Below are 24,655 nucleotides of genomic sequence, written 5' to 3'. Positions count from 1 at the left end.
TACTTGATTACAGTATAACAAGAAAATGTGGTATTGGTGTAGTTTTTCAATTTTGTCAAATTGTTTTCATTCAGGACTAAGGATAAAACAAAGTCAAACAATAACAGCTCTCCTATGACATTCTTGGCAAGTCAAATTGTTGCCAGTTTAAGGTATTTGCAGCCATCAATTACGTTTCCTTCAAACCCTGTTAGGAAAAGCAATATAGTAGTATTTCAATGTAAGTTTGGTGACAAGGTTCACATTTTCTCTTTCAGAATTTTGGGCTAATCTGCACTATTCTAAATGTGTCCTTTCCGGGAAATTCTGCTTTTTGTTTCCCTAACACTAGAGGGACTGTTGTAGGATGAACTGAAGCAGTCTGTAAGGTACCTCTGTCAGCCAGGAGCGTAGATCTTTTTTTGTTCCCTCATTCCTCAGGTAATTCCTGAGACCCAGCCCAGCTGCACTTACCCCGTCCATCCCCTCCACTATTAACTCAAATTACCACATTCCTTTCCACACAACCTGAACTTTAAAGTCTAAAAGTGAATAGAATAGGGTGCCAGAAGATACATATTAAAGGAAGTGCACAGAAAATACCTGCAAACAGTAGAAAGACTCAGCATTGAGTGATTGGGTGATTAAGGAAGTTCAATACTGCACACAGACTACAAAGCCATCTGTCAATGAGATGGTTCTTGTGTTGGTCATATTCTCTATCTGTGATTTTAAGTGTTTAATATTATGATTGGTGCATTTTTTGGTTTGTTTGTTTTTATAGTTTGTGTCTTCAAGTATCATTAGGGAAATTATACCAAGTTTTCATTTTCTGGCCATTCGGGGGCATTTAAAAAAGCTGTAAATACAATGTTGATGTATTATTTTACAAGGTTGTTTTAGTAAACTTGATTAAAAAACAATGGCTAATGTATGCATATGGTAGACAGATAATGAGTGTTTATCTGGAGTCATGTTTTTTTCCGACTGATGAACATACATATGGCACTTCAGCTGGTAAATGCTCCACTACGTTCACCATCTAGTAGAGTCTACACTTGGTTGTTGGCTTGGCTGAGCATAAAGTTATGATAACTGTGTTTAAAAAAAACATCTGTTCTGCATCTATTTTTTAGCTATTTAAACATACTGTATATGGTACAGTGGTATTATTAGGGGAACACGGTTTACATGAATGACATCATCATCTTTATAGCCCCCAAGACTTCACACACTGACAGCTGAGATATATTGATCTAATTAGTTCCTCTGTGCTGGCCACTTTGATCTCACATCCAATTACAACACACGCACTTTTAGAGAAATAATAAAAACATCAACATTCGTGGCCTTCAAGTTTCTCCAGCGCTGTGGGCAGCACTCCGGGACAGACAGGAGAGAGAGAAACATCTTCCCCTCAGGAAACAGGATGTTCCGACTCACACGAGCGCCCTCAGCACAGAATCAGACCCTCAAAAAAAAAGAAAGTCTTTCAAATCACAATATGGGTCAATCGGAAGCTCGGGGGCCACCCAAAGCTGTTTCAACCTTTTGATCATCCCTTCCAAGTTAAACAAGCTTTCTGCAAACCGATTCATAAGATAAAGAGGGATTGTGCTTTGATAAAAAATATTATGTAAATTCTGAACATCCTGTTATCAGTCCTGTGATCAGACTTAGATTGTATCTCATTTTTTGCTGCTGCCTGTCTTTCTTTATTTTTGAGATAGAGAGGGGAAATGTATATCATGTCATTGTGTTACAGAATGTGTAATAAAGTGATGTTAAAACTGTATGTATACTTTTCATTAAAGGTCCCCTGTTGGGGAAATATTCTCCTAGGCCCATAACTTTGACCCAGTTTATCAGTTTGTACTGCCCTTAAGAGCGTCGGCTCTGATCTCAGTGTTTTGTTTCCCTGCCTGTTGGCTGCCTGTTATAGTTTTATCTTGTTATGCACATTGTTGATTATTCTCTCAGAACCAGATAAATACATGGGTCTGGGGTAGAGATCTTCAGAATTGTTTTGGCATCTTCTGTGTCAACTTGTGGCACATGACATGGCTTGTGAATTCTCCGGCCGAAACTTCAAATAAACCGTCAGTTGTTTGCCATCAAAGTTCCTGCTCTCCTCGTTTCTCTCTGAGTTTCATCTCCGTTATTCAGAAGTTTCCATCACATCTCCTATTATACAGTTTATCATCAATATATTATAGGTCTCAGATATATACAAAACATGTCTCTGAAGTGTTTGGCTGAAATACCAAACAGATCGTGCATTGTAGTATCCCATAATCCCCTCTGTTTCAGCCCTGTTTCAAAAGTGCTGATTCTCTTTCTGTTAGTTTAGATGAAAATAAAGAGCCACTCCCCACGCCCCTCTGAGAGATATTTGGTTAAGAAGAACACAATGGTGCTCTAGGACAGTGCTTCTCAAAGTGTGGTCCGCGGACCACTGGCGGTCCGTGAGTGCCCCCTAGTAGTCCGTGAGTATATTGGTAAAATTTCACATTTGAAATAAATAAATACATTTAAGTTTTCCGCACTGCGAATATCTCCGCAATGGAGCGAGGTTAAGTTGCACTTTATAGCCCAGCGCAACACCTTCATCACACATGTCGCCACTTTTTTGTACCATTTTCAGGCGATTTATAATCTGTCCTAGAAAAACAATGTGTTTTTTTATATTTGTGGAGTTAGGTTGTCCGCGAGTGTTTTTTATTTGTTAAATTGGTCCTTGGTATGAAAAAGTTTGAGAAACACTGCTCTAGGAGGAGATTCAGGTGATAAGGTGTGTGGGGGGGGGGTTACCTTGGTTGGTTATTGGCTAATGGTTACACAAGCCAAAAGATCGTTATGACATCATAAAGTGGCCAAAATCTGATCAGCTCATTTTCAGACAGGTTTTTATATAGATGGATCACAAAAAGTGAGCAAATCTTTTTTCCTGAAACGTTCAGATTCTCTTAACGCAGAGGGGACACATGCTTATAAAATACCTGAAAAAGTGGATTTTGCATAATAGGTGACCTTTAAATTCAGATCCCAATCTTGCTTGGTTTCATTGATTTTCTTTGCATAATCATGTTTGGTTTATGTCATTTAGTTTTTGATTTATAATTCACTGAATTTGTATTATTGTATGCCAATAATTAGGGCTATTAATAGTTGGCCCTTGTCAGTGACTTGAATAACCCACCCCCCAACTTTTGTAAAAAAAAGCCTCAAATAAAGGATTTGGGACCATAAATACACCAAATGTAAAGCATGAAGTAAAGCTGTTATTCACTAATACCCAGGAACATTATAGGGAGCACATCCAGACGAGGTCCCCCTGGCCTCCAGGACCATATGATCCCCCAGCCCATGGAGGAATACGTTCTGGCCTTTCATTTCCTCCCTGCTCTGCCCTCTGTGATGCAGATGCCTGGTTCCTCTCGCCCGTGTGGAAATCTGACTGGATCACAGCGAGCAGATCCTAATCCACAGCGGCAGGGACCTCTCCCTGTCTGTTGTCTTTGCAGATTTGCCCCTGGCTCTGTTTTCAGCGTCGGGGAGGAAACGTTTTCCATTAGAAAGAATATGAATGGTAGCTTTGTTGGTTGGTCTTCGTTTTGGTCTGGTCAGGTCTTTGAGCCCCCCTCCCATCACCACACCACTGCATATCCCTAACACTCATTACCACTTTAACTATCCATCTCTTACCTCATTGTTGTTTTAAATTATCTTTCTTTCTACCCAATTCTTTTTTTCGGATCATAGGCAGAAAAACAAGGCAGGACTGGTGTAGCTTTGATGCAGATGGGGCCGTCTGAGAGCATGAGTAAGACCTAAGAGCTGGAGCTCAACAAAGGATGCTCAGTGCTGCGGGCCTGGCCAACTTTATTTGATGAAGAGGAAAGACTCTGTTTTCATCTCCCATATGTACATTTCAGCAGATTCTTGACCAAACAACCTTGATTTAGACTCAAATGCACAGTATGTATACAATCTTAGAAATGATCCATTCACGTTTAGCCTCTTTGGTCCAGAATGAAATATGTCAAAAACTTTTTTATATATTACCATGACTTTGCTACACATATTAATGTTACCTCAAAGATGAATCCTAAAAATCCCCTAACTCTTTCTATTGCATCACTACAGTATGAGGTCAGTGTGTGTTTTAGAGATGATTTGTTATAACTTTGGTGATCCTAATCGATCAGATCAAAGTCCAATTTGTTCGCTTGGTTTATGAAACTCATGTCTTTGGATTTAATTAAATGCAAGAAGATTTAACGTGTTAATCAGTGAGCTTGGTTTTCTGACTGTTCTACCTTTAGACTGAGCCATTGCCTTGTTTGCAGTCCTTATCTTCATATTTACTGTGCAGACATCTGCGTGGTTTTGAATTTCTCATCCAACTCAGGCAGGAGGGCAAAATACATTGTTTTTCAGGATTTCGAAGTACAGAACTTAAGTCCAGATAATGTATTTCACCTAAAACTATGTATAACACATACAATATAGCTTCACGTTATTTAGAATAAAGGTGCCATTGCTCTGATGAATAGGACAGAAAAGGAAACAGATGTTTCACACATTGCTAAACTCCATTTACTGTACACCTAAGATGCTTTGTACCGACATCAGTGGTCAGAGTGTTCAGAGAGGTCAGAGAGGCGACCTCTGTTTGTGGGAGGGCCGGCGGTATCCAGGGATTTTGCTGGGAGAAGCATGACGGATACAGAGAGAGGGTAGTGGGAGACAAACAGAGCCGAGGGTCAGTTTGTTTGGGATTCTTGAGTGGAGATAGCAGTTCACAAAGCCTTTCTAATGGGAACCAGCTGACTACTAATAAAGCTATAGCCAGGCTGGGCTATTTGCTTTTGTTGTGGACCTTTAGAGGAGGGGGGTTCTGTTTATTGTGCTTTATTCTCCCAAGCCCCTCAAAAGAAGGCAAGAGAAATGCAGACAGGGCTGAGTTTACTTTGAGTCCAGCAGACTTTATCGAGCTTTCCTTGGAGTTTTCCCAGAGTGAGAGATTTGCTGATACTCCATAAAATGAAAGCTGACAAATCCCCATTGATTAGAAGACTTTGTTATACACTTTGAGTTTTGAGGTTATTTGGATAATGTGTTTCAAGACGGGCTGGTCTAAGCTACCTTCCCAAATTCATTTCAAAGGAAACATATTTTATCCTGGATTTAGTTTGGAGCTTTTGCAGGTACATTTCTAACAGACTGCGGAAGGTGTGGCACAGGGTGGATCAAAGACTGGAGTCTCATCCAGGAGACAAACGTTTGCAACATTCAGGGGTGGCTGTGGCTCAGTGGATAGAGTGCTGGACTTCGAATCAGGGGGTAGCAAGTTCGAGTCCCACTGTAGTCAGCAAGTCATTGGGTCCCTGGGCAAGACACTTCACCCCAAATTGCTCCTGTGGGGATTGTCTGCAGTATTGAATAAAGTCGCTTTGAATAAAAGTGACATGTAATGTAATCATTTGTAAAATCTCTTAATGTTAATCTTAAATAACAAACATACTTCGAGCCATCAATTATATTTTTTCCAAACATTACCAATTCATATTATTGCTTTAACATCACTAATTAGTTTTGTTGAGTATGTATTGTTGTCTTTCAATTTGCACCATTAACCATATGAAACGTAAACCCTAATCTGGGAGAAAATACGTTTCTCTTGAAACGTAATCGATAAAGTAATTAAGTTGTAATAAAACATTATTTTGTAGGAGACGTGATTCTTCAATTTGTTTGTGCAGTAACCTTTGCATAGCTTTGGTTGTAAAGCAACATAAAATGTCAGTAATGTACTTTAATAAAGTGTGAGTACATAAATGATACAACTTTCATGAAGGTTTTATTGCTGGACTGTTAACATTACACTGCATTCGTTTTAGTTATACAACTTATGAATGGGCAACTGAGGGCTAATAAAAATAAATACATTGCTAGTAAAAATAATACTGTGAAAGTCCTTATAGCAGTTCTAAATTCCACTGCTTGCATCACATGAAGCATAGACAGGCAATGTTTTTGTGACTGATATAATAATAGTGGGAAGGAGATAATATAAGTGTGTTAACTTCCTGTATGCTGTGTCCCACTCTAAATGAAGGGATAGGTCCTTTCTGCGGCTCATCCAAAATCAACACGGAGAATGTGTTCAGTTTTGCAAAGAGGCAACTGATAAAAGAAGAATTAGTTTCCTCTCTAATGCTGCACATCTTTTATGTTTGTTCTGAAGAGAGTGAACGAGTGTTTTGTTTGGTCTGAGCTTCTGATGTGCTGTAGAGCATGTCAGTATTCCTTTCAGAAGACGCTTGATTAATTTTTGGAAACGATCCAAGATGCTGTAGGTGTTGAACTGGAATGAGTGAGGGTTTTCTCTAAATAAAACATACCATACACAATGCTTTGTACAGGCTTCTAATCACTGCTCTGATAGGATAACACAAACTCAAACAGACACAGAAATTAGTCCAGACTTTTGTGACATAACCGTGTTTCATGATCTTCAATTAAAAGCCAGTTCTAATGAAACATAAATATTGAGACTAGCCTTGATGCTAGCTTCAGAGGAGCTGTTTGTTCCTCACCATTAAACTGTTTTCATTTCCTTGTCTGATTATCGCTGCAGTCACTAATGTTATCATTTTATTTGCTCCCTCGCCCCTAAGAAATATCTCTATAGAATATAATAGAAATGACCTGGGAGACTCTCTGGAAGACTGGTGTGTGTATTGTTATACTGTATATTATATTATAATTTAAACTCTATTTGATCAGCGCTGTCTGCAACATTTTGTCTTGACTCCCCTGTGCATACAGCAAAGACTAGCAAAAACTTTAATGACACATTTGTTCAAACTGTATCATGATTGTGGGAGTCATGCCACTGCAGTTAAGCCTCTCAGTCTAACAATAGGAACACTGTAATACAAAAATGAAGCTGTGCCATGCTTTGTATTAGAAATGTAACTTGCAAAAACCATGTCTCAAATAAAAATGATGTAACAATGTTTTGATTTATGAACTCATAGTTTAGCCCACAAAAGTTGAAAGCGCATAATGATGGAGTAATTCAACTGTTTCGAAAATGAGGTTCATATTGGTAGAACCTTGCTCAAGTTAAGGGACTGCATGAAATAGCAGCAAAGAGGTAGAAACAACTAACAAAATGTAACTTAACTTGTGTTCAGCATCTTATAAACATGTATTTGCTTCAAAGTGTTGTTAGGCTGCTAATTAAATTAGAGTTGCAGAAGAAAACTCAAAATAAGGTTTGGACAAGCCACTTCATTTGAATATATCAGCCGATGTGTGGAGAGATTTGTGGATGTTGTAATGTTATACACAAAGAGTTCCTCACTTCAGAATACTACACCAGCTGGGATCGCTGCTTCTTCATTTCCATTGGGAACCTTTCAAAGCCACTCTGCTCAGGGCTGGAAAATAAAAACAGAGAGTCATTGATTCACGTACTTTGGACTGATTGATGTTGCAGTTATTATAAAGGGACTCCCGTGAGAAACATAGACCCACTGAGCTGAAACCCTCCCTACTCTTGTATTCCTGTTTGCATATCACACCTACAGTAAGGAAATGTTGTGCAGCAACTGGATTCCTTTTCATTTCACTGTAAGTCGTTCTTGAATATGTAGGCATTGCAGATAGGCCTGGAAACTGGTAATTCAGCTAATTCTACTGCGTCACTCTTGGATAAATAAGGACCTTGTTTTGCCCAGTGTTGACAGAGGGCTGTTCTCTGCTGCTTGTAAAGCGTTCACTGTCTGTACGAGGTGAACACTTCACAATCCAGACTTTTACCTACCTGAGCACTGCGTAGTTCCACCACCTCCACGACCAAAGGATCCCACAAGCAGGACATACTGTATAGAGGGCTCTCTGTGGAGAAAAAACGGGCTGAAAAGTCGTTTTCATGACGAAGGATTTATATAAATTATTCGACATAAGACATAGGAAGGTCTATAAGCTAAGTGTGAAAATAGAACACAAGTGAGAGTTATACTTTTGTGTTATCCTGTTCATTTAAGCGTTTCAAGGATAAAAGTGTGGATGTGATGCCTGATTGCCTGACCTTGCAGTAAAATCACACTTCAGTAGTGCTATTTTCAGACTTGTTAAGCTGTGCTCTCTTTAAATGTGCTGTTATGAAACACAACAATCTAGGCAGTAATTGTCCAGACGTGGAGCCAAAGTCTAATTAGTGTGAAATAGTCTGCCAGTGTTACACATAATCAGTGAAATAAAGCTGTTTTCATTCAGAGGGGAACACAGAAACAATTGATGTATTTTTCTGATTGCCTGGCACATTACTAGTAGAGTAAAGACGTTGCTTGTGAAGTGAAGGTGCAACCCACTGCTTAGACATAACTGCATCTGTTATCTCTGTATAATTGCTTTGCAAAGGTTTCACCACACATTTAATTTGTAATGTAATAAAAATGAATATTGAGATGCGGTGGATGGAGGAAGCCGCTCTCCGTGAAGTCAGGGAGAAGAATATAACAATACTTTTCCAGTCCTTGAGATAAAAGGACAGCACAAACTGCAGAAACACACAATCTAAAAAATTAAAAGTTGCTTTGGATGATTTTAAATCCAATTTACTAACACACTATAGGATAATTGTAAATAATAGTTATATTAACTGTCCAAAAGGGTTATGTTAGAACAAAATTCCTGTATAATCTTACATACTTTATTATATCTAAATTTAAAACCTTACCCAGTGTTACTTTCTAATCAAAGAGTCAGCAAATCATAAGCTAACGACAGTGGGATTCAAGTAGTATTTAAAAAAAAAGACATGAATAAACCAAACCAGAGTAATCTCTGACTTATGAAAGCTTTAGTGCAAGTTCAATAAGGAAGACCTAACAATGAGTCACTTACACGTCACTCTATTGCTCTCTCCCCCCTCATTAAACATGTGGGCGTCACCCCCCAGCAGCCAATTGCTGCACACGTTAAAATCCTTAAAATGCCTGCTCTTCCTTCCTGTCAGTTGTAATTTCAGGTGACCACACGCAATGGTAGTACTACATACACCTTCTCGTGAGAAAACTGTAAGCAACATAGCTCAACATGTCCAACTCGGACAATTCGAGCCCTCCAGGATCCCGTCCGCCTCCAAAATCCACCCCTTCCCAGGCTCGCCAGGCCGGGAGTGTCTCTAACACGCCCCTCATGGAGAGTAGCGTGGCCGGCTCCCTGCAATCCCTGGCGAGCTCCATGAGAGCTATCGATGCTCGCCTCCAGGCCCTGGAAGACTCCGTCACAGGAGCTTCAACTTCCGCTGCACTCAGAGCAGCGCTCTCTGCCTCAGTCCCGCCGGGGTTGCCGGGCCAGGGTGTCCCACGCATTCCAGCAGTAGCTCCCCACTACTCTCTGGCTTCGGCCCTCCCAGCCCCCCCTTCAGGTAGGCCTTTTATTTCCCAAGCCGCCAACATCTCCTCACGGCTTAGGTCGAAAATTCTTGAAGGGAAGGATGTCAATCTGCTCAGCCTTATTCTGCCCTCCCCGGAGTGCAATAAAGCCATCGCCACAGGAGGAAATATCACCGCCGTCTTTAAGGCCGCAGACCCCAGGCTTATCAGAGACATCAGCGTAGGGCAATTTATGGTCGCTTTCGGCATCTTCCGTGATGTTCTCTTCTCCGTCTACCCTGAGAGAAGAGTAGAATTAGATGCGTACATGGTCATTATTGGCAACATTAACATTAGATACGGGAAATCTATCTTCTATCAGTACCACAAAAGCTTTTCAAGCAAAGCAGCGCTCCACTTAGCACATAGCAATATCCGCCTGGACTGGTCAGTGATGGACATTGAGCTGCTCATGATGGCCACCGGCGGCCAATCTGCTATCTCATGCAACAGCTGCGGAGCGCAGGGCCACATCGCTCCCATCTGCCCCTCAGTGCCTTTCTCCGTGCCCAGAGCCTCCCACATGCAGTATGCTGGGAACGATAGACCAAGCCATCAGGTGCAGACTAGACACAAAGATAGGATTTGTAGTAGTTTTAACGAAAATGTTTGCACTCACCTTTACTTTACATTTCTTCATATCTGCAGTTTCTGCAGGGATGCACACCCGAAGTCCGTTTGCCCCAGGCGCAGCCGCAGCCTCACAGTGGCTCTGCGCCAGAAACCTCGTGGTGGAAAAACATTCTGAAATATCACCCCTCCACTCCCATTAACATCCCTCAGCTAGCAGCTGCGCTTTCTACTCACCCAGATTCCGCGTTCGTTGACTATCTCCTGGCGGGGCTCTCCCAAGGCTTCAGGGTAGGGGTCCTCTCATCTCCCACAGTGACTTTCAAAGCAAAAAACTTACATTCAGCCGCTAAAGAACCCAACATAGTTTCCCAGCTCATCGACAAAGAACTTCTCAAAGGATACATGATCGGTCCTTTTAGCTCCTCCCCCTTCTCAGTGTTCCGTTCAAATCCCATCGGAATAGCCACACGCAAATACTCTGAAAAAAAGAGGCTGATTTTCGATCTGTCCGCTCCCCGCTCCGGCCCATTCTGCAGCGTCAATAGTATCATCCCTCCAGATCAGTTTTCCCTTCACTATGCCTCAGTGGATAATGCAATAAAAATGATCAAGTTCACAGGGCATGGAGCTTGGCTCTCCAAAGCGGGCATTACTGATGCCTTCAAAATCATCCCCATTCATCCGTCTCAGTGGAATTTGTTCGGTATTAAGTGGGAGTCCAAACTCTATTTTGCCGTTCGCCTGACCTTCGGGTGCAGAAGCAGCCCCTGCATTTTCAATTCCTTCTCGGAAGCGCTCTGCTGGATCCTGCTGAACATCGTCAGAATCCCCTCCATCCTTCACCTACTGGACGACTTCCTCCTCATAGATCCGCCACAGGACAGCTCAGGGATCTCACTGGCCAAGCTTAAACATTGCTTTCAGGAGTTAGGCATCCCTATCTCCAAGGAGAAAACGCTAGGTCCCGACACACGCTTAGAGTTCTTAGGAATCATCCTCGACTCCATAGACATGAAGGCGTCTCTCCCCTCCGACAAATTGCAGCGCATCCGGGACATCACTAAGTCATACTGCGCGCAACAAGTTATCACAAAACAACAGTTGCTCTCCCTCCTCGGACACCTCAACTTCGCTATGCGCGTCATCCCCCAGGGGCGCTCGTTCATCTCCCGCCTCCCGGACGCAGCATCGGCGGTCGACAACCTCCATGACTGCGTCTTCCTAGACGAAGGGCTGCCACTCAGACCTACGTTTCTGGTCCCTCCTGCTCACCCACTGGAACGGAGTTACTTTCTTTTACGATGACCTCGTGTGTTCCTCTGACTCAATGAGGCTTTTCACGGATGCCGCCCCATCCGCGGGCTTTGGGGGTTTATTCCAGGGAGAGTGGTTCGCAGGGTCATGGCACCCGTCATTCCCTAATCATGCTTCATCCTCCGCGCTGCACGAGATCTTTCCGATCGCCGTTGCATGCCACGTATGGGGTCACCTGTGGTTCCGTAAACGCATCTCGGTGCTGTGCGACAACCAATCAGTGGTCGGAATCATTAACAAAGCGCGCTCCCAGTGCAGTGACATTATGCCATTCATGAGAAGCATCACGCGGTCCTCCATAATTCACAACTTCTTAATCACAGCTCGCCATATTCCCGGTCACCTCAATGTTGTTGCTGACTCCCTCACTCGCTTTCATTTCCAGACGTTCCGGAAACTCTGCCCGAAAGCCAGCTCGCAACCAGTAGGAATCCCTCCACTTCATCTCCTCTCTCTGCACTAAACAAGAGTCCCCTAGCTCGGCACCTCGAGTCTGCTAGATTCTTTATGAGAAAGGGCTTAGCCGCTTCCACCCTCAAATCCTATGACTTCGCATGGAGAACGTTTGCCTTTTTCTGCTGCTCAGTAGGCGTCTCACTCAAACCTGTCCTCATCTCCACATTGTGCGCCTTCATGTGCTACTGCACCACTGACCGAAACCTCAAACCCCAGTATATCCGGAGCCTCTTAGCAGGCATTCAATTTAATATCCGCTGCTCCGATCCTAGCTTTCCCAGCCTATTTTCAAACCCAACAGTTAAAGTTATTCCTAAAGGGTTGTATAAGACGTTCCCCCCCGCTGCAGACCCGAGGCCCCCTATCACGCTTCCCGTTCTGCGCCTCATGCTGTCCACACTCAGGAAAGGATTATTCTCCCCCTATATCGATGCGCTGCTTGATGCCGTATTTCTATTAGCCTTCTACTAGTTCCTCCGACCTGGCGAATTCACCACAGCTCCCCTCACGTTCGACCCCAGTCAAGATGTCTGCCTCTCCGACCTAGTTTTCAACGCCAGCCACTTTAGCCTCAGCCTCAAACACTCCAAATGCGGAGGAGCCTGCTCCGTTATCGCAGCTCGTATCGATTCCCCGTTCTGCCCTTTTAATTCTATGATGAAATTCCTGCACTGCAGACCCTCCACCAATCCGTCCTCACCACTTTTTCTTATTAAAGGAAATGCTCCCCTAACATGTTCAAAATCTACCTCAAGCAAGTTCTCATTCAATCCGGCCTATCTCCTATATCATACTCGGGACATTCCTTCAGGATAGGTGCAGCCACCTCTGCTGCTAATCAAGGTCTCTCTACCTCATCCCTATAACAACTAGGACGGTGGTCCTCCTCCGCCTTCACAACCTACATTCGCCCGGACATCAGCGCCGTACTGGCTTCCCAAAGATCTCTCAGACCCTAACTACGGTATTTATCCATATAACTGGTGGTGGTTCATAACACGTTTACACGTATACATGTTCATCATGGTATCGGATTTCAAACGGCATTCCTGTCTAGTCCACGGGCCCCGCCTACAGGGAATAATGTCTCACGTTGCATCTACATGTCCCGGGCTATATTCTCCTTCACACAGGTATCTAATCCAGGCCCGTGCCCAAATGTGCTGTGTAAAAATGTATACCCTGCGAAGTCAGGTCGTAAGAAGGAGAGAGGAAAGAAAGAAAGAAAGAAAGAAAAGAGAGTAAGAGAGAAAAAGAGAAAGAAGAAGGGACCGTGTGTCCCCGTAGACTTCGGTCTCGTGGACTGTGGGCCACCGTAAACTTCGGTTTCGTGGACTGTGGGCCACCGTAAACTTCGGTTTCTGTTATAATCAAGATCCCTGCTTCGGCAGGACGTTCGACCTTCGGGCGGCATAGTCAAGCCCTGCTAGCCAGGCAGGCGACCCTCAGGTCGTTTTCAGATAAGACCGGCACTGATTTCGGCAGTCAGAGTCTCAGCATGACCCGTAAGCTCCGGCAGTGATTCCGGCCTCCTGCCGCATACATATATTAATCTATTATTTCCTCCCCAGATCACCACAGTCACCCTACAAGGTAAGAAACTCAGTTCATCTCAGTATTCTATACTTCACTGGTTTTGGGGATTTTCATCGGAGCGGTTCTTTCCCTCTCAAATGATTATCCTGCAAACCGGGGCCTAATCGCCAAACACCATTCCATTCTCCTGTTGTATTATCATGGCAATCATTTCATTTATATAACGTGTAACAATAAATATGTATTCCATACATCCCGTCTCTCCGGTTTGAAGTCTAAGTATGTACAGCACAGCATCCAAAAACAGTTATGTAGGAACAGAATTCCTCTATGATCTTACATATGGCGTGTGGCGCAGTTGATAGAGCCTTGGTGTTGGGAACAGGGGGTCCAAACCCCACTGCAGTCAGCATGTCGTTGTGTCCCTGGGCAAGACACTTCACCCCAAATTGCTCCTGTGGGGATTGCCCGCAGTATTGAGTATGTAAGTCGCTTTGGATAAAAGTGTCTAACAAGTGACATGTAATGTAATATGGAGCTTATCAAAAGGTAAAATGGGTAATTTCCAGATACAAGATACAGATGTAGCATGCTGCCAGAGCAAGCCCGACCCATTAAGCGACATAAGCGGCCGCTTAGGGCCACACAGCCACTAAGGGGCCCCCTAGCAAAAATAAATATATTAAGAAATGTCAGTACATACACACGTGATAAGTATGTTTAATTAATTGTGTTAATATGCCTAGATTGCCTACTCTCAAAGTCATGTATTATATTATTGAGTCAATCGTATAATACATTAACCGTGCTTTACCTGAACCTCATCATGAAACTTGAGAGGACGGCAGAATTGTAATTTCACGTGTTCATTGAATGCAACAGAGGCAAGACACCAGACCAACCAGAGAGTTGAATGGAAATAAAAAAAAATCTTATTGGCTGACAGGTACCTATCCTGTGAGCTGTGACATTGTTTAAAATAAACTGTCAGTCGGACTCAGAGTTTTTGAAGAGGGACATAAGAAAAAAAATTCTTAAAAAAGACGACAATTCTCAAGTGGTGGCTCACACAACAACCCCAGAGCCACCACTTGAGCCAGGTAAACAAGGTATGTAAATGTCAGTAAACTTTCAAGTTATGCGAACATGTAAGCAAAGCATAGATTACAGCTACGTTGACGTTACTTTGAATCACGGGGGTAAGCTAAACCGTTAGCAAGTAGCTACAGTATAGCTAGCCAGATATATTAAATAAACACTTTGTCATATAATCTAAATGTAATGTTTTTTAGCGTTACCTGGTGATTTCAAAGAAAGCTCTCTGGGAAATGTTGACTTACTGTTCGACATGAAGCTAGAAGCTACCTTACAAGTACACAGTTGATCCGGAGTCCTGTCACTTAAAGTGTTTCATAGTTAGCTTAGCTAAGCATCAACCTATCACTGAAATATATGGATGTTATGTTACAGTATTTCTGAGAAAAAGTCAGCTGAAATGGTGGCATAGTGCTTTACGTGTCGACAGCATGTTTGAACGTATTTGCAGCAGTAAATGTGGCTGTTTGGCCACTGACGTTGCCATAACAACATCTGAATTTAAATACGCAACCTCCTGTTTACAGTTCTGTTTCATATGGGTGTTGAGAGATGTATCCACAGATCTCTTCATTTTGCTCTCAAAGTGCACCAGATTGATGCTTTTAACTTATTTAAAAGAAAATCTTCCCGGGGGAGCATGCCCCGGACCCCCCTAGAGGAGGTTAGGTCCACGGTGTTTACATGGTTATTTATACAATATGTGTGCTTATGCTAACATCATAACACGAAAGTTGGTTCCGTGTTGTGTGTAGTGAGAACGCGCGGGAGGGGCTCGCTTAGGGCCCCCATAAGTCTAGGGCCGGCCCTGCATGCTGCTGTACATATTGCTCCTCTAAATATGTCTTTCTATTTCTGTGGGCCTTGGCTTTGACAGAATTATCTTTATTGCACCGCCCATTAAAACAAAACGTCAAGTAAAATAAATGGGGCATTATGGTCCTGCTAATGAAGCAAATCTCATGAAAATGTTGTAGATTTATGCCAGAGCAAGCAGTATTATGATTGCAGCCAAGGATGGTTTATTTTTCTAGCTGGACCTGAGGCTCTCATCAAACATTTGCTGTGTTGAACTCGCTCTCTGGTGGAGCAAACAGAGACTTTATGGCAAGCTACTTTCATCCCAGTTGCCTGAGTTTGTGCAGCGTCAGAAAATACCTCCGTTCCATCAGAAACAGAGGGACTTTTCAAACCCCAAATTCCTGCCCCGCTCAAAGAAAATAGAGTTTCCAGAGCGGGAATTTCACTTTCTACTCCAAACAATAAACCTGCAGTGGATTTAGTTTCCAGGGTGGGGGGTAAAATCATCACGACTGGCACCCTAACAAAGCTCAACAGCTTCTTTACTTTCCCTCAACTGTTTGGAACCAAAACATGGAGGGGGTATGTCATCCCCCCACTCAAACAGTCCACCCTGTCCCCCTCCTCCTCCGTCAGAGACACATAAAAATGACCCATTGGAAACCGAATTTGGGTTTGGCAGCATTGCCAGGGCCCTCCTCTGAGCAACTATTGTACACATTATTAAAGCATTCAAAATGTCTGGAAAAGCTCAAGTGTTTATCTGAAGTAAAGATAACCATACTTGTCCATCAACACCAGAAATCATGATCAATAGCTCAGAGTAATATTCTGATTGGTGTTTGAATCACCAACTAAAAAAGTAACTCAGTTATTTATTCCATTCGAAGGCTTCACTGATTTAGGTATGCAGTCAGTCAAGGGAACAGAAAGACGAACATTAGGAAGCATGCCCACTTAGTCCTTTTCTCCATCAACCTTGGATAGATCTCTTTAGTAAAATGGGATTTATTGTCTTAAAGTACATGAGTACAGCATTTACTCAGAAAAAAGTGATTGTTTTATATGCCTGTTAGATCTGTCAGTTACCAGCACAAGGGGAAAACAGTTGCACAAATTCACGAGTGTGCCAATCAATGGTTATGATACATTTAAACAAAGAGCAAGAACAATGCAAAGGGTAACTATGCCAACCATTAGGCAATCAGTTATTTCTGTGTGTCTTATCTCATTCATGTTAATAATATGTCACATCCTTGACCGAACTGCTTTTAAAAAAAGCAACTCTGGGCCTATGGCATTGTATGATTTGTTTTAAACCCCTGCGTTTGTCTTTTATTGTGAATCACATGTTTATATGGAATCTAGAAAGGACACTCAAGACATACATTTTACTTACTAGCTAAAACCGTAATGTACAGTTTTGCATCACCATCTTTCAGTATTTGGTAATAAATACGTTTTAAAACAGTTTTGTGTAAATAATCAGCAATAATAAAACAACTCCATATCAGATGTGGTCATCTTCTTTCTTTTGTGACCACTGCCTTTGGGGCTGATTAATTAGTTTCTGTTGGGCTTCTGATTCTTAACCCCAATGTCAAACTCAGCCCTCTTTCCCTCTAATCACTGCATGCTCTTCTCTCTGATCTCTTTGGACTGTTTTTATGAGAGTTACTGGAAAAGGCCACATCTGACAACCTCACAGGTGAACAGAGCAGCCATTGAACTCGTTTCTGAAGTTATTTACTGGACCTCTTCCACAGGCCGATTAGAGCACGCTGGTCTACCAAACTAATCCGCAAAGGGGGGGTCCATGCTGGAGCTTTGAAACACACTGGACCTGCACAGTGAGGTGCTAAACAGATGTGACTGGATTGCTACATTTCAAGGTGCAATGATGGGGAACTGGATAGAGTAGCAGTTATATTGAGTTTTTGCCCAATATAACAATCTAAATGTAATTTACATTTGATGAAAATGCTTTCAAAACAAGATGCACTGGCCAACATAATAGATTCCTGCATTACATCCTTTTTTGATGTTTTGTATGGTATATATTGAACCACAGTTGTAGTTTCATAGAAAAGTATTGTCCATCAAAAACATACAGTACCTGTATTCATCACAAAAAGAATTAAAAACAGCAGACCTCTCCATCAAGACGTTAAAACCCTTTGTGTGACTGAATTAATTTACTGGAATAAGCCCATTAAGAACAGCTGATACGCTAGCAGTGCTATTCTAGATACTTATGGGTTGTTTGGCAAGAATGTTTAATTCCTGATTCATTTTGTTTAATGGTGCACTATAATCAGCTAGAGGATTGCTGCTCTTTTGTTGAAAAGGTCAACATGCATTTCTTCCACAAGGGGGGCCTTTAAATCTCAGCCGATTCAGAACTACACTGTGCTGCACAGTACTGTATATTGAATATTGGCGCGCACACACACACACACACACACACACACACACACACACACACACACACAACACAAACACACACCACACACACACACACACACACAGCGTTAACCACGATGCACATTCTCTCTTCAGGAGGCTTGTGAATTGCACTCTCACATACATACATACATACATACATAGCATTATTCCCCACAGTATTCCAAAATATAACTCTTCACAATTTACAGTTCTCAAACACACCTTTCCTGTGGAGAGGATTCATATTCTCACACACACACCCACCCACACACCCACACACCCACACCCACACCCACACACACACACACACACACACACACACACACACACACACACACACACACACACACACACACACACACACACACACACACACACACACACACACACACACCAACCATAAGTCAAACATGCCAATGTGTGTTTGGTTTTTGGTGTACCTATTTAGGAGTTATCACCACCATATGTACAGAATATGAACTGAACACTGTTCTTTTGTCCGCCCATGCAGGTAGCCCTCTCTGTGGCCCAGTGACCTGCTACCTGATCATGGCCTGAAGAGCTTCTCATCTCTGCTGGAGGTGACTGGATTACGGATACCTGCAGAGCTCCATTTAGGTGGATCTTAAAATGTTGTGTGGAACCAATACACAAACCTTTGTCAGCAATATGGATTCAACCAGAATGTGAAGGCACACAGAAAACAAAAAAATAAGTCAGTATGATGTATTGTATTTTAGTGTGAGATTATCCACAAAGAGAAGGAATCCACCTGATGTTATTTGAATATTTGAATATTTTTCTGACAGATTGGAGATTTGGTAAATAACATTTTTAACGCTTATTTTTTATTTTCTAAACTGACGCCACGATCAAAGCTCTATCCTAATGCTCCTCTATGTGAGTCACCAGATAGCACATTTAAACTGCCCCTCAGCATTTGAGTCCCAGTCTCCTTTTAGACCCCTGGAGCCTGCTCAGTGTGGGGGAGTCTGTAAACAAATCCGCCATCCTCTCTCTCTCTCTCTCTCTCTCCTCTCTCTCTCTCTCTCTCTCATCTCTCTCTCTCTCTCTCTCTCTCTCTCTCTCTCCCCTCTCTCTCTCTCTCCCCTCTCTCTGCCTCTCCACCATCACTTACCTCTTCCTCATCCTTCCTTTGCCCAACAAATACCCTGATTCCATATTTCATTGCCGTTACTCACCCCTGTAGTACGCAAGCCCCTCCTTCCTAAAGGTCACCCCAAACAGAAAAAGCACACATTTGACCCTTTAACTAGTAAGGGGAACATTTGGCTGATCTTTTTCTTTATTATGGTGCACCAAATCTTAAAGGCTCATACTGCCCCCTGAGGGCAGGAGTTCAAAAACAACCCAGTGATATTTAAAGTTTTGGGCCCAAATTTTTAAAATATAACTTATTTATAACCTTTATTATCAGATACAGTTGACCCTATACGTCAGATGACTTTTATATCTTAAAAGAAAGGCGCGTAGCGAGAAATATATTATGTTTAGGTCGAAAACTGTCATTATCCTTATATGCAATTCAATTTATAATACATCCTTCATCCTACAAGAGAGAATTTGAGACATATCGCATTGCGAAAAGAAAAAAAACTGTTCATTCACACACATGTAAACTGTTCTAAAATATGAAAGATGTAACATTATATATTAAAAGAAAAAGAGAAAAAGAAGAGACAAAAGTAAATGGCACTGGGCAACACAACAAAGGCACATATTCTATATATTCCTTAACCCTATATATATCCATACACACCAAACCCTTCCCTCCTCTCTCCCTCCCTACATCCCTCCCAAAAAAAAAAAACATTTTCCTCCCAAACCCTGCCATCTCCCCGCATTCCTCAGGTCCGCCACACAGAGTACCATTGTGTCAGTAAGGGAGGGAGCGCACAGCACACCAACCTCTCCCCATGTGCTGCCGCTCCGCTCACCTTAGGAAACCACCAACTACTGTACACACACACACCCCCCCCCCCCACACACACACAGAAACACACATCTGCTTCTTTCTGTCCCCATTTCCTCTGTCATTCCATCTCAAATTCCATCTTTCGTTCAATTCTCTTCCCCTCACACTTCCACACTGCTTTTGGAAATCAGCCACCATCAACACACATCGTCCTGCTTTTTTTAAACCAAAGTTTATAACCAAACAGCCCTTCTCAAAAAGGCTATTGATGAGTCTCAAAGTAAGGGAGCGAGGAGGAGGAGGAGGAGGAGGAGGAGGAGGAGGAGGAGGAGGAGGAGGAGGGATGTAAGGAAGGAAGGGGGCCTGCTGCTAATCAACACGGTTTCCATTCAATAACTTTGATGTGACTTTTCTGAAAATAGCAGAGGCTCTGGTGGCATTTCAAAATAATAAATTTCTAACATTTCCTATTGGACTTAAATAGGTTTATGGGCCTTTAAAGGTAACTTTGTAAAGACTGCAACTCCACCAATGCCCTTAATTATAAAACAGTTGTAAAGAGCTTTACTAGAACATGTTTTCTATAAACCTACTTTCATTGTCCTTTTGACCTTTTTTCAGTTAGATTTCAGTCTGTAAAAACAAAAGGTTGAGCTAAAAAACATTGGAGATCTCCATAAAGCAGAGTTAAGTCTCTGTGGTTCATGATCACACTTTTTTCACATTTGTTAAAGTAAACATTTGATTATTCCGGCTCTTTAATAATAATAATAATAATAATTATAATAATAATAATACATGGTGGTGGTGAGAGGACTATGACATTTATAAAGATGGCACGACTTGAAGTTGGCAGGATGGAAAGGAAGCCACCCAAAGCTAATTATGAATTACAAAAATGTAATTGCATCAAAGTGACCATTATAAAGTAGAATTATACATTGTTTGATTTCTTCTCTTTTTTTGTTTTGTTGCAATTATATATTAGAAAGCACATTGAAATCCTATAGGGAAACAACAAGGGACAGTCTGTGCAAGAATTGACCCATTTTACACCAGCCTCCAGGTTAACGAGTTCAATTGGACCCATTTGAGAGATTATCACGTGTGAATGAGAAACATAACTCTGTAAGACTCTGAGAGTCCAGAAGGGCCGGCAGTCTAAACAACAATGTTGTTTTCCTCTTACTAAAAGCTCTACATGTTGGAGCCACTTGTTTCTGTCTAAAAGAAGATTTGAGAGTCAGGCCTATATCACTCTGGTTTATCAGTCCATAATTCAATTAGAAAAGGCTGCTACCTACGATATACTGTATGCAATCATCATGAACGTCATATACACTGGCACACACAGACGCTGAGGCTCAATGTCTAACTCTGCACACTTTGCACACTCAGTCCGGTCTGAGAGTTCAGCATTCCTGAGAGGCTTAGATGGCGGCTGAAAAGAATGAGCAGCCACACAGAGGGATCTCCTCACGAGATAGAGAGCCATGTGGCCTGCTCTCAGCCAGATTATTGAGTCGAGCACTCACCGTGACCTGAGAACTAGGAGGATAGAGTATCACTTTTCAAAACAGGCAGATTAGTGTGTGCTGTTACAGTATGTTGTGAGGATCATTTACTTTTGCTGTGTTACGCTTTATTTTGAGCTGTGGGATTGTGATAGAGGGAGAGATGTGTTTAAAGATACACTCAATTTATTTATTCAGGCAGCACAGCTATTGTAAATATTCAAACTAAACTAATGAAAGGGTATTATGGTTCATATTTGAAATGTAACACCTTTACTGTTTAAGTTTTTATGAAGCACTTGCATGATATTATACTTGAGGGTCACCTCCAAGAGAATCTTCTTGTCCAAAACAATTATCAGCTGTAATTTACCAATTAACCATGTGTATTTTATTTCATATCAGACACATATTATTTCTTGTCCTGAAGTTAAAACCTACTCTCTAAAGACTCATTCAAAACCCTCAAAACAAACTGCTGGGTGTTTTCAAAGCATTTTCATGTACAGTATGTAAAGATTTGTACCAGTTCAGAAGGTATATCAGTAAACTGATAAAATGATATAACGTGACTTCATGGTCAAATTGTGTCATTGATGTGTTTCATGAAAGATATTGCAATTATCTTTCTGAAATAGTAAGAGCTGGACATATGTGTTCAAAACAGACAATTTAAACTTGACTTTCTTTACCATAAAGAATAGGATAAATAGGCAATAAAACAACAATCAATAAAGCAGCAGGGCAATACCATTTGAAAAATCATGTAAAAAGCACAGGTTTTCTCAAGAATTAACTATAGCTTGTGTTTTGATGAACTGCCCAGCAACATGTTTTGCCAGAAGTCCTCGAGCCAGAAAAGAACATGAATTGGTTAAAGCAGCGTTTAACTTAACCATGAGAACTCACTTTGATCGACTCACACATGTAGAATCAAGGAAACACTGCAAAACATGCATCTCTTAAATGTTCTACATAGCACAAAACGCAGACCAGACTTAAACCCACACTGTGGATTTATATATATATAAAGTGGAAAGGAATATTGTGTTTAGTGAGAATTGATAGGGGCAGTATGTACAGTAAAAAGAGAATGGGGCCTAGGATAGAGCCTTGGGGAACCCCACAGGTAAGAGGGGCTTTAGCAGAGGAGAAGGCACCTAGCTGCACTGAGAAGCTGCGGTCTGTCAGGTAGGACCTGAACCATGCAAGGGCAGAGCCTGTGATGCCTGCAGACTCTTCAAGCCATGACAACAGGATGCTATGGTCCACAGTGTCAAAGGCAGCTGTCAGGTCTAACAGCACCAGGACGGCTGGGCTACCTGAGTCGGCGGCTAGGAGCAGATCATTAAAAACTCTTAAAAAGGGCTGTTTCAGTGCTGTGCATGGGTTTGAAGCCAGACTGAAACTTTTAATGGATGCCATGCATGGTTAAGAACGACTGCAGCTGGACATAGACTACTCGCTCCAGGGCTTTAGATAAAAAAGGTAGCTGGGAGATGGGCCTAACATTTGCGAGAATGGAGGGGTCGAGATTTTTCTTTTTAAGTAGTGGCTGGACCACGGCATGTTTGAAGGCAGCTGGGACACATCCTGAGCTAACAGAGGTGTTTATTAGTAATAAAATACTTGCTCCAACTGATTCGAAAACATGATCAATGATCAATACAGACCTTTATCCTATTCGAGTTTAGGGTGAATTGAACATTAACAAAGCTCCAAAAGCTTATAAGACAAGCCTATTGTGTGTTCAAAATTAAACGACTATCACACAAACTGATTTCCAACATTATCAGGAGTGAAGTTTGATGCTTTGTGCATCAAAATCTGGATTGCGTATTAGTTTCATTTAGTTTAGGTCTAGTAGTGGTGGGTCCGAATCCCATGTGGAAAGGGCCAGATGTTTGGCATGACATTCAAATGAAGAAATAAATAATGAATGAATAAAATTATAAATTACACAACAAAGCAACTAATGCACCAGCGATGGATCCTTATTGACAAACTTGAAGACTCATCACCTTTGGTTACTGCTCTGCTGGGTTTATAGGTGACATTTTCAAAATACATAATATTTTTGGCACATAGATGGATTTAAGATAGTAATATAGTTTTGTAGTAAAACCTGGAAAGCGCTACAGCCGGAACTCCATCAATAGGGTGGACAACATGATGTCAGCACTTCTTTGTAGAAACATAAAATGTATAGAGCTGCACGGCTGGACTCATGTAACAAGACTCCTTGTCCAAGAGGGCACGAGGCAGAGGAAAGAGCGGAGGATCTCATTTGAGTGTGAAGAATGTACATATTTGGGAATGGTCTGGTGTCTTGTAAGTGTGAGTGTGTCTGTGTCTGTGTGCCAATGCCTTCCTGAATGACTAAGCGTATGCTTGTGTGTGTGTGTGTGTGTGTGTGTGTGTGTGTGTGTGTGTGTGTGTGTGTGTGTGTGTGTGTGTGTGTGTGTGTGTGTGTGTGTGTGTGTGTGTGTGTGTGTGTGTGTGTGTGTGTCTGTGTGTGTGTGTGTGTGTGTGTGTGTGTGTGTGTGTGTGTGTGTGTGTGTGTGTGTGTGTGTGTGTGTGTGTGTGGAAACGTGCACATTGATGCATGTGAGTGGGTGGGGGGTCAGGAGTGCAGCATTGTGACAGTGCTGGCTTTTATTGGTTCAGCTGGGAGGAGAGAGTTGCAAGTGTCAGAAGAGTGACAGGCCAGAGGACTTCCGCTGAAAGGTTTTACAGCAAGACTCCATCCTGCACAAGCTCCCTCTGTGGCACAAATGGTCATCGGTGGAAAAGGTTTATAGATTTGACCACTGTCACGCTCAAGTGTGATATGAGGACCGGCAGCACAGCAGTTTCCTACAGCTTTTATTTCCTGGTATCAAGCATCCATCGAAGATTTGATGAATAAAGTACTTGATATTTATTGCAAAGGGAATTAACATCAAGTAGAAAAAATATATAACAATAAGAACCTCACTTAAATAATCTGAAATTCGACTAAATGTAAAAGCAAGCACTAACAACACCATTCCCTAAATATACAATGATGCCTGGAAAATCTAGCATACTATTAATTGTTTTATATTGGCAAGCTGCTTCATTAGAGTTGCGAGGAGGGGTATTTGGAGTACTAAAGGGATCAACAGTGACATATTTGCTTTGGCCTTTAAACTTAAAAAGGCGTTTATCACGGGATCGTTTGAAAAAAAGCTTACACTGGTTTAGCTTCAAGGAACTTTTTGCCATTTTCCCCACTAATTAATCTTTTCTTTCTTTGTCATTTCTCTTTAGACCTGCAGGGGTACAACAAGCGAGCCGGAGTTTATTAAGAGAGCGATTCCAGATGGAGCCTGGATGGGCTGAGATGGGGAGATCCTTCACAGCTTGTCAAAGGGGCATGAAAGCTCAGACTGCAAGCTTTTGAAGCTCTGCTCCCCAGTCAGTTGGGTGGGTGTGCATGAAGTAAAGAAAGACGGAGAGAAACAAATAGAAGGAAGAGCAGAGACAAAGACTTAAAGGAAAAAATGCCTGGGGAATAGAGTTTGTTTACT

The 24,655-nt window shown here is 42.0% G+C and overlaps 1 protein-coding gene across 1 annotated transcript; it reads left to right on the top strand.

Moving 5' to 3' along the window:
* Positions 1–9,195: 9,195 nt before the first annotated feature.
* LOC307039752 (uncharacterized protein) lies at positions 9,196–24,423 on the top strand (the record flags this gene model as incomplete). The annotated part of the gene is made up of 4 exons (XM_079682122.1): positions 9,196–9,993; positions 13,349–13,370; positions 18,166–18,272; positions 24,396–24,423. The coding sequence occupies 3 exons, from the start codon at positions 9,196–9,198 to the stop codon at positions 18,210–18,212; spliced, it is 867 nt and encodes a 288-aa protein (XP_079538248.1). The 3' UTR covers positions 18,213–18,272; positions 24,396–24,423.
* Between the last annotated feature and the right edge of the window lie 232 nt (positions 24,424–24,655).

Source organism: Notothenia rossii (genome assembly GCF_949606895.1).
Source record: "Notothenia rossii genome assembly, chromosome: 5".
Lineage (NCBI taxonomy): Eukaryota > Metazoa > Chordata > Actinopteri > Perciformes > Nototheniidae > Notothenia > Notothenia rossii.
The sequence above is the reverse complement of the archived record's forward strand: the minus strand, read 5'-3'. Positions and strand labels throughout refer to the sequence as shown.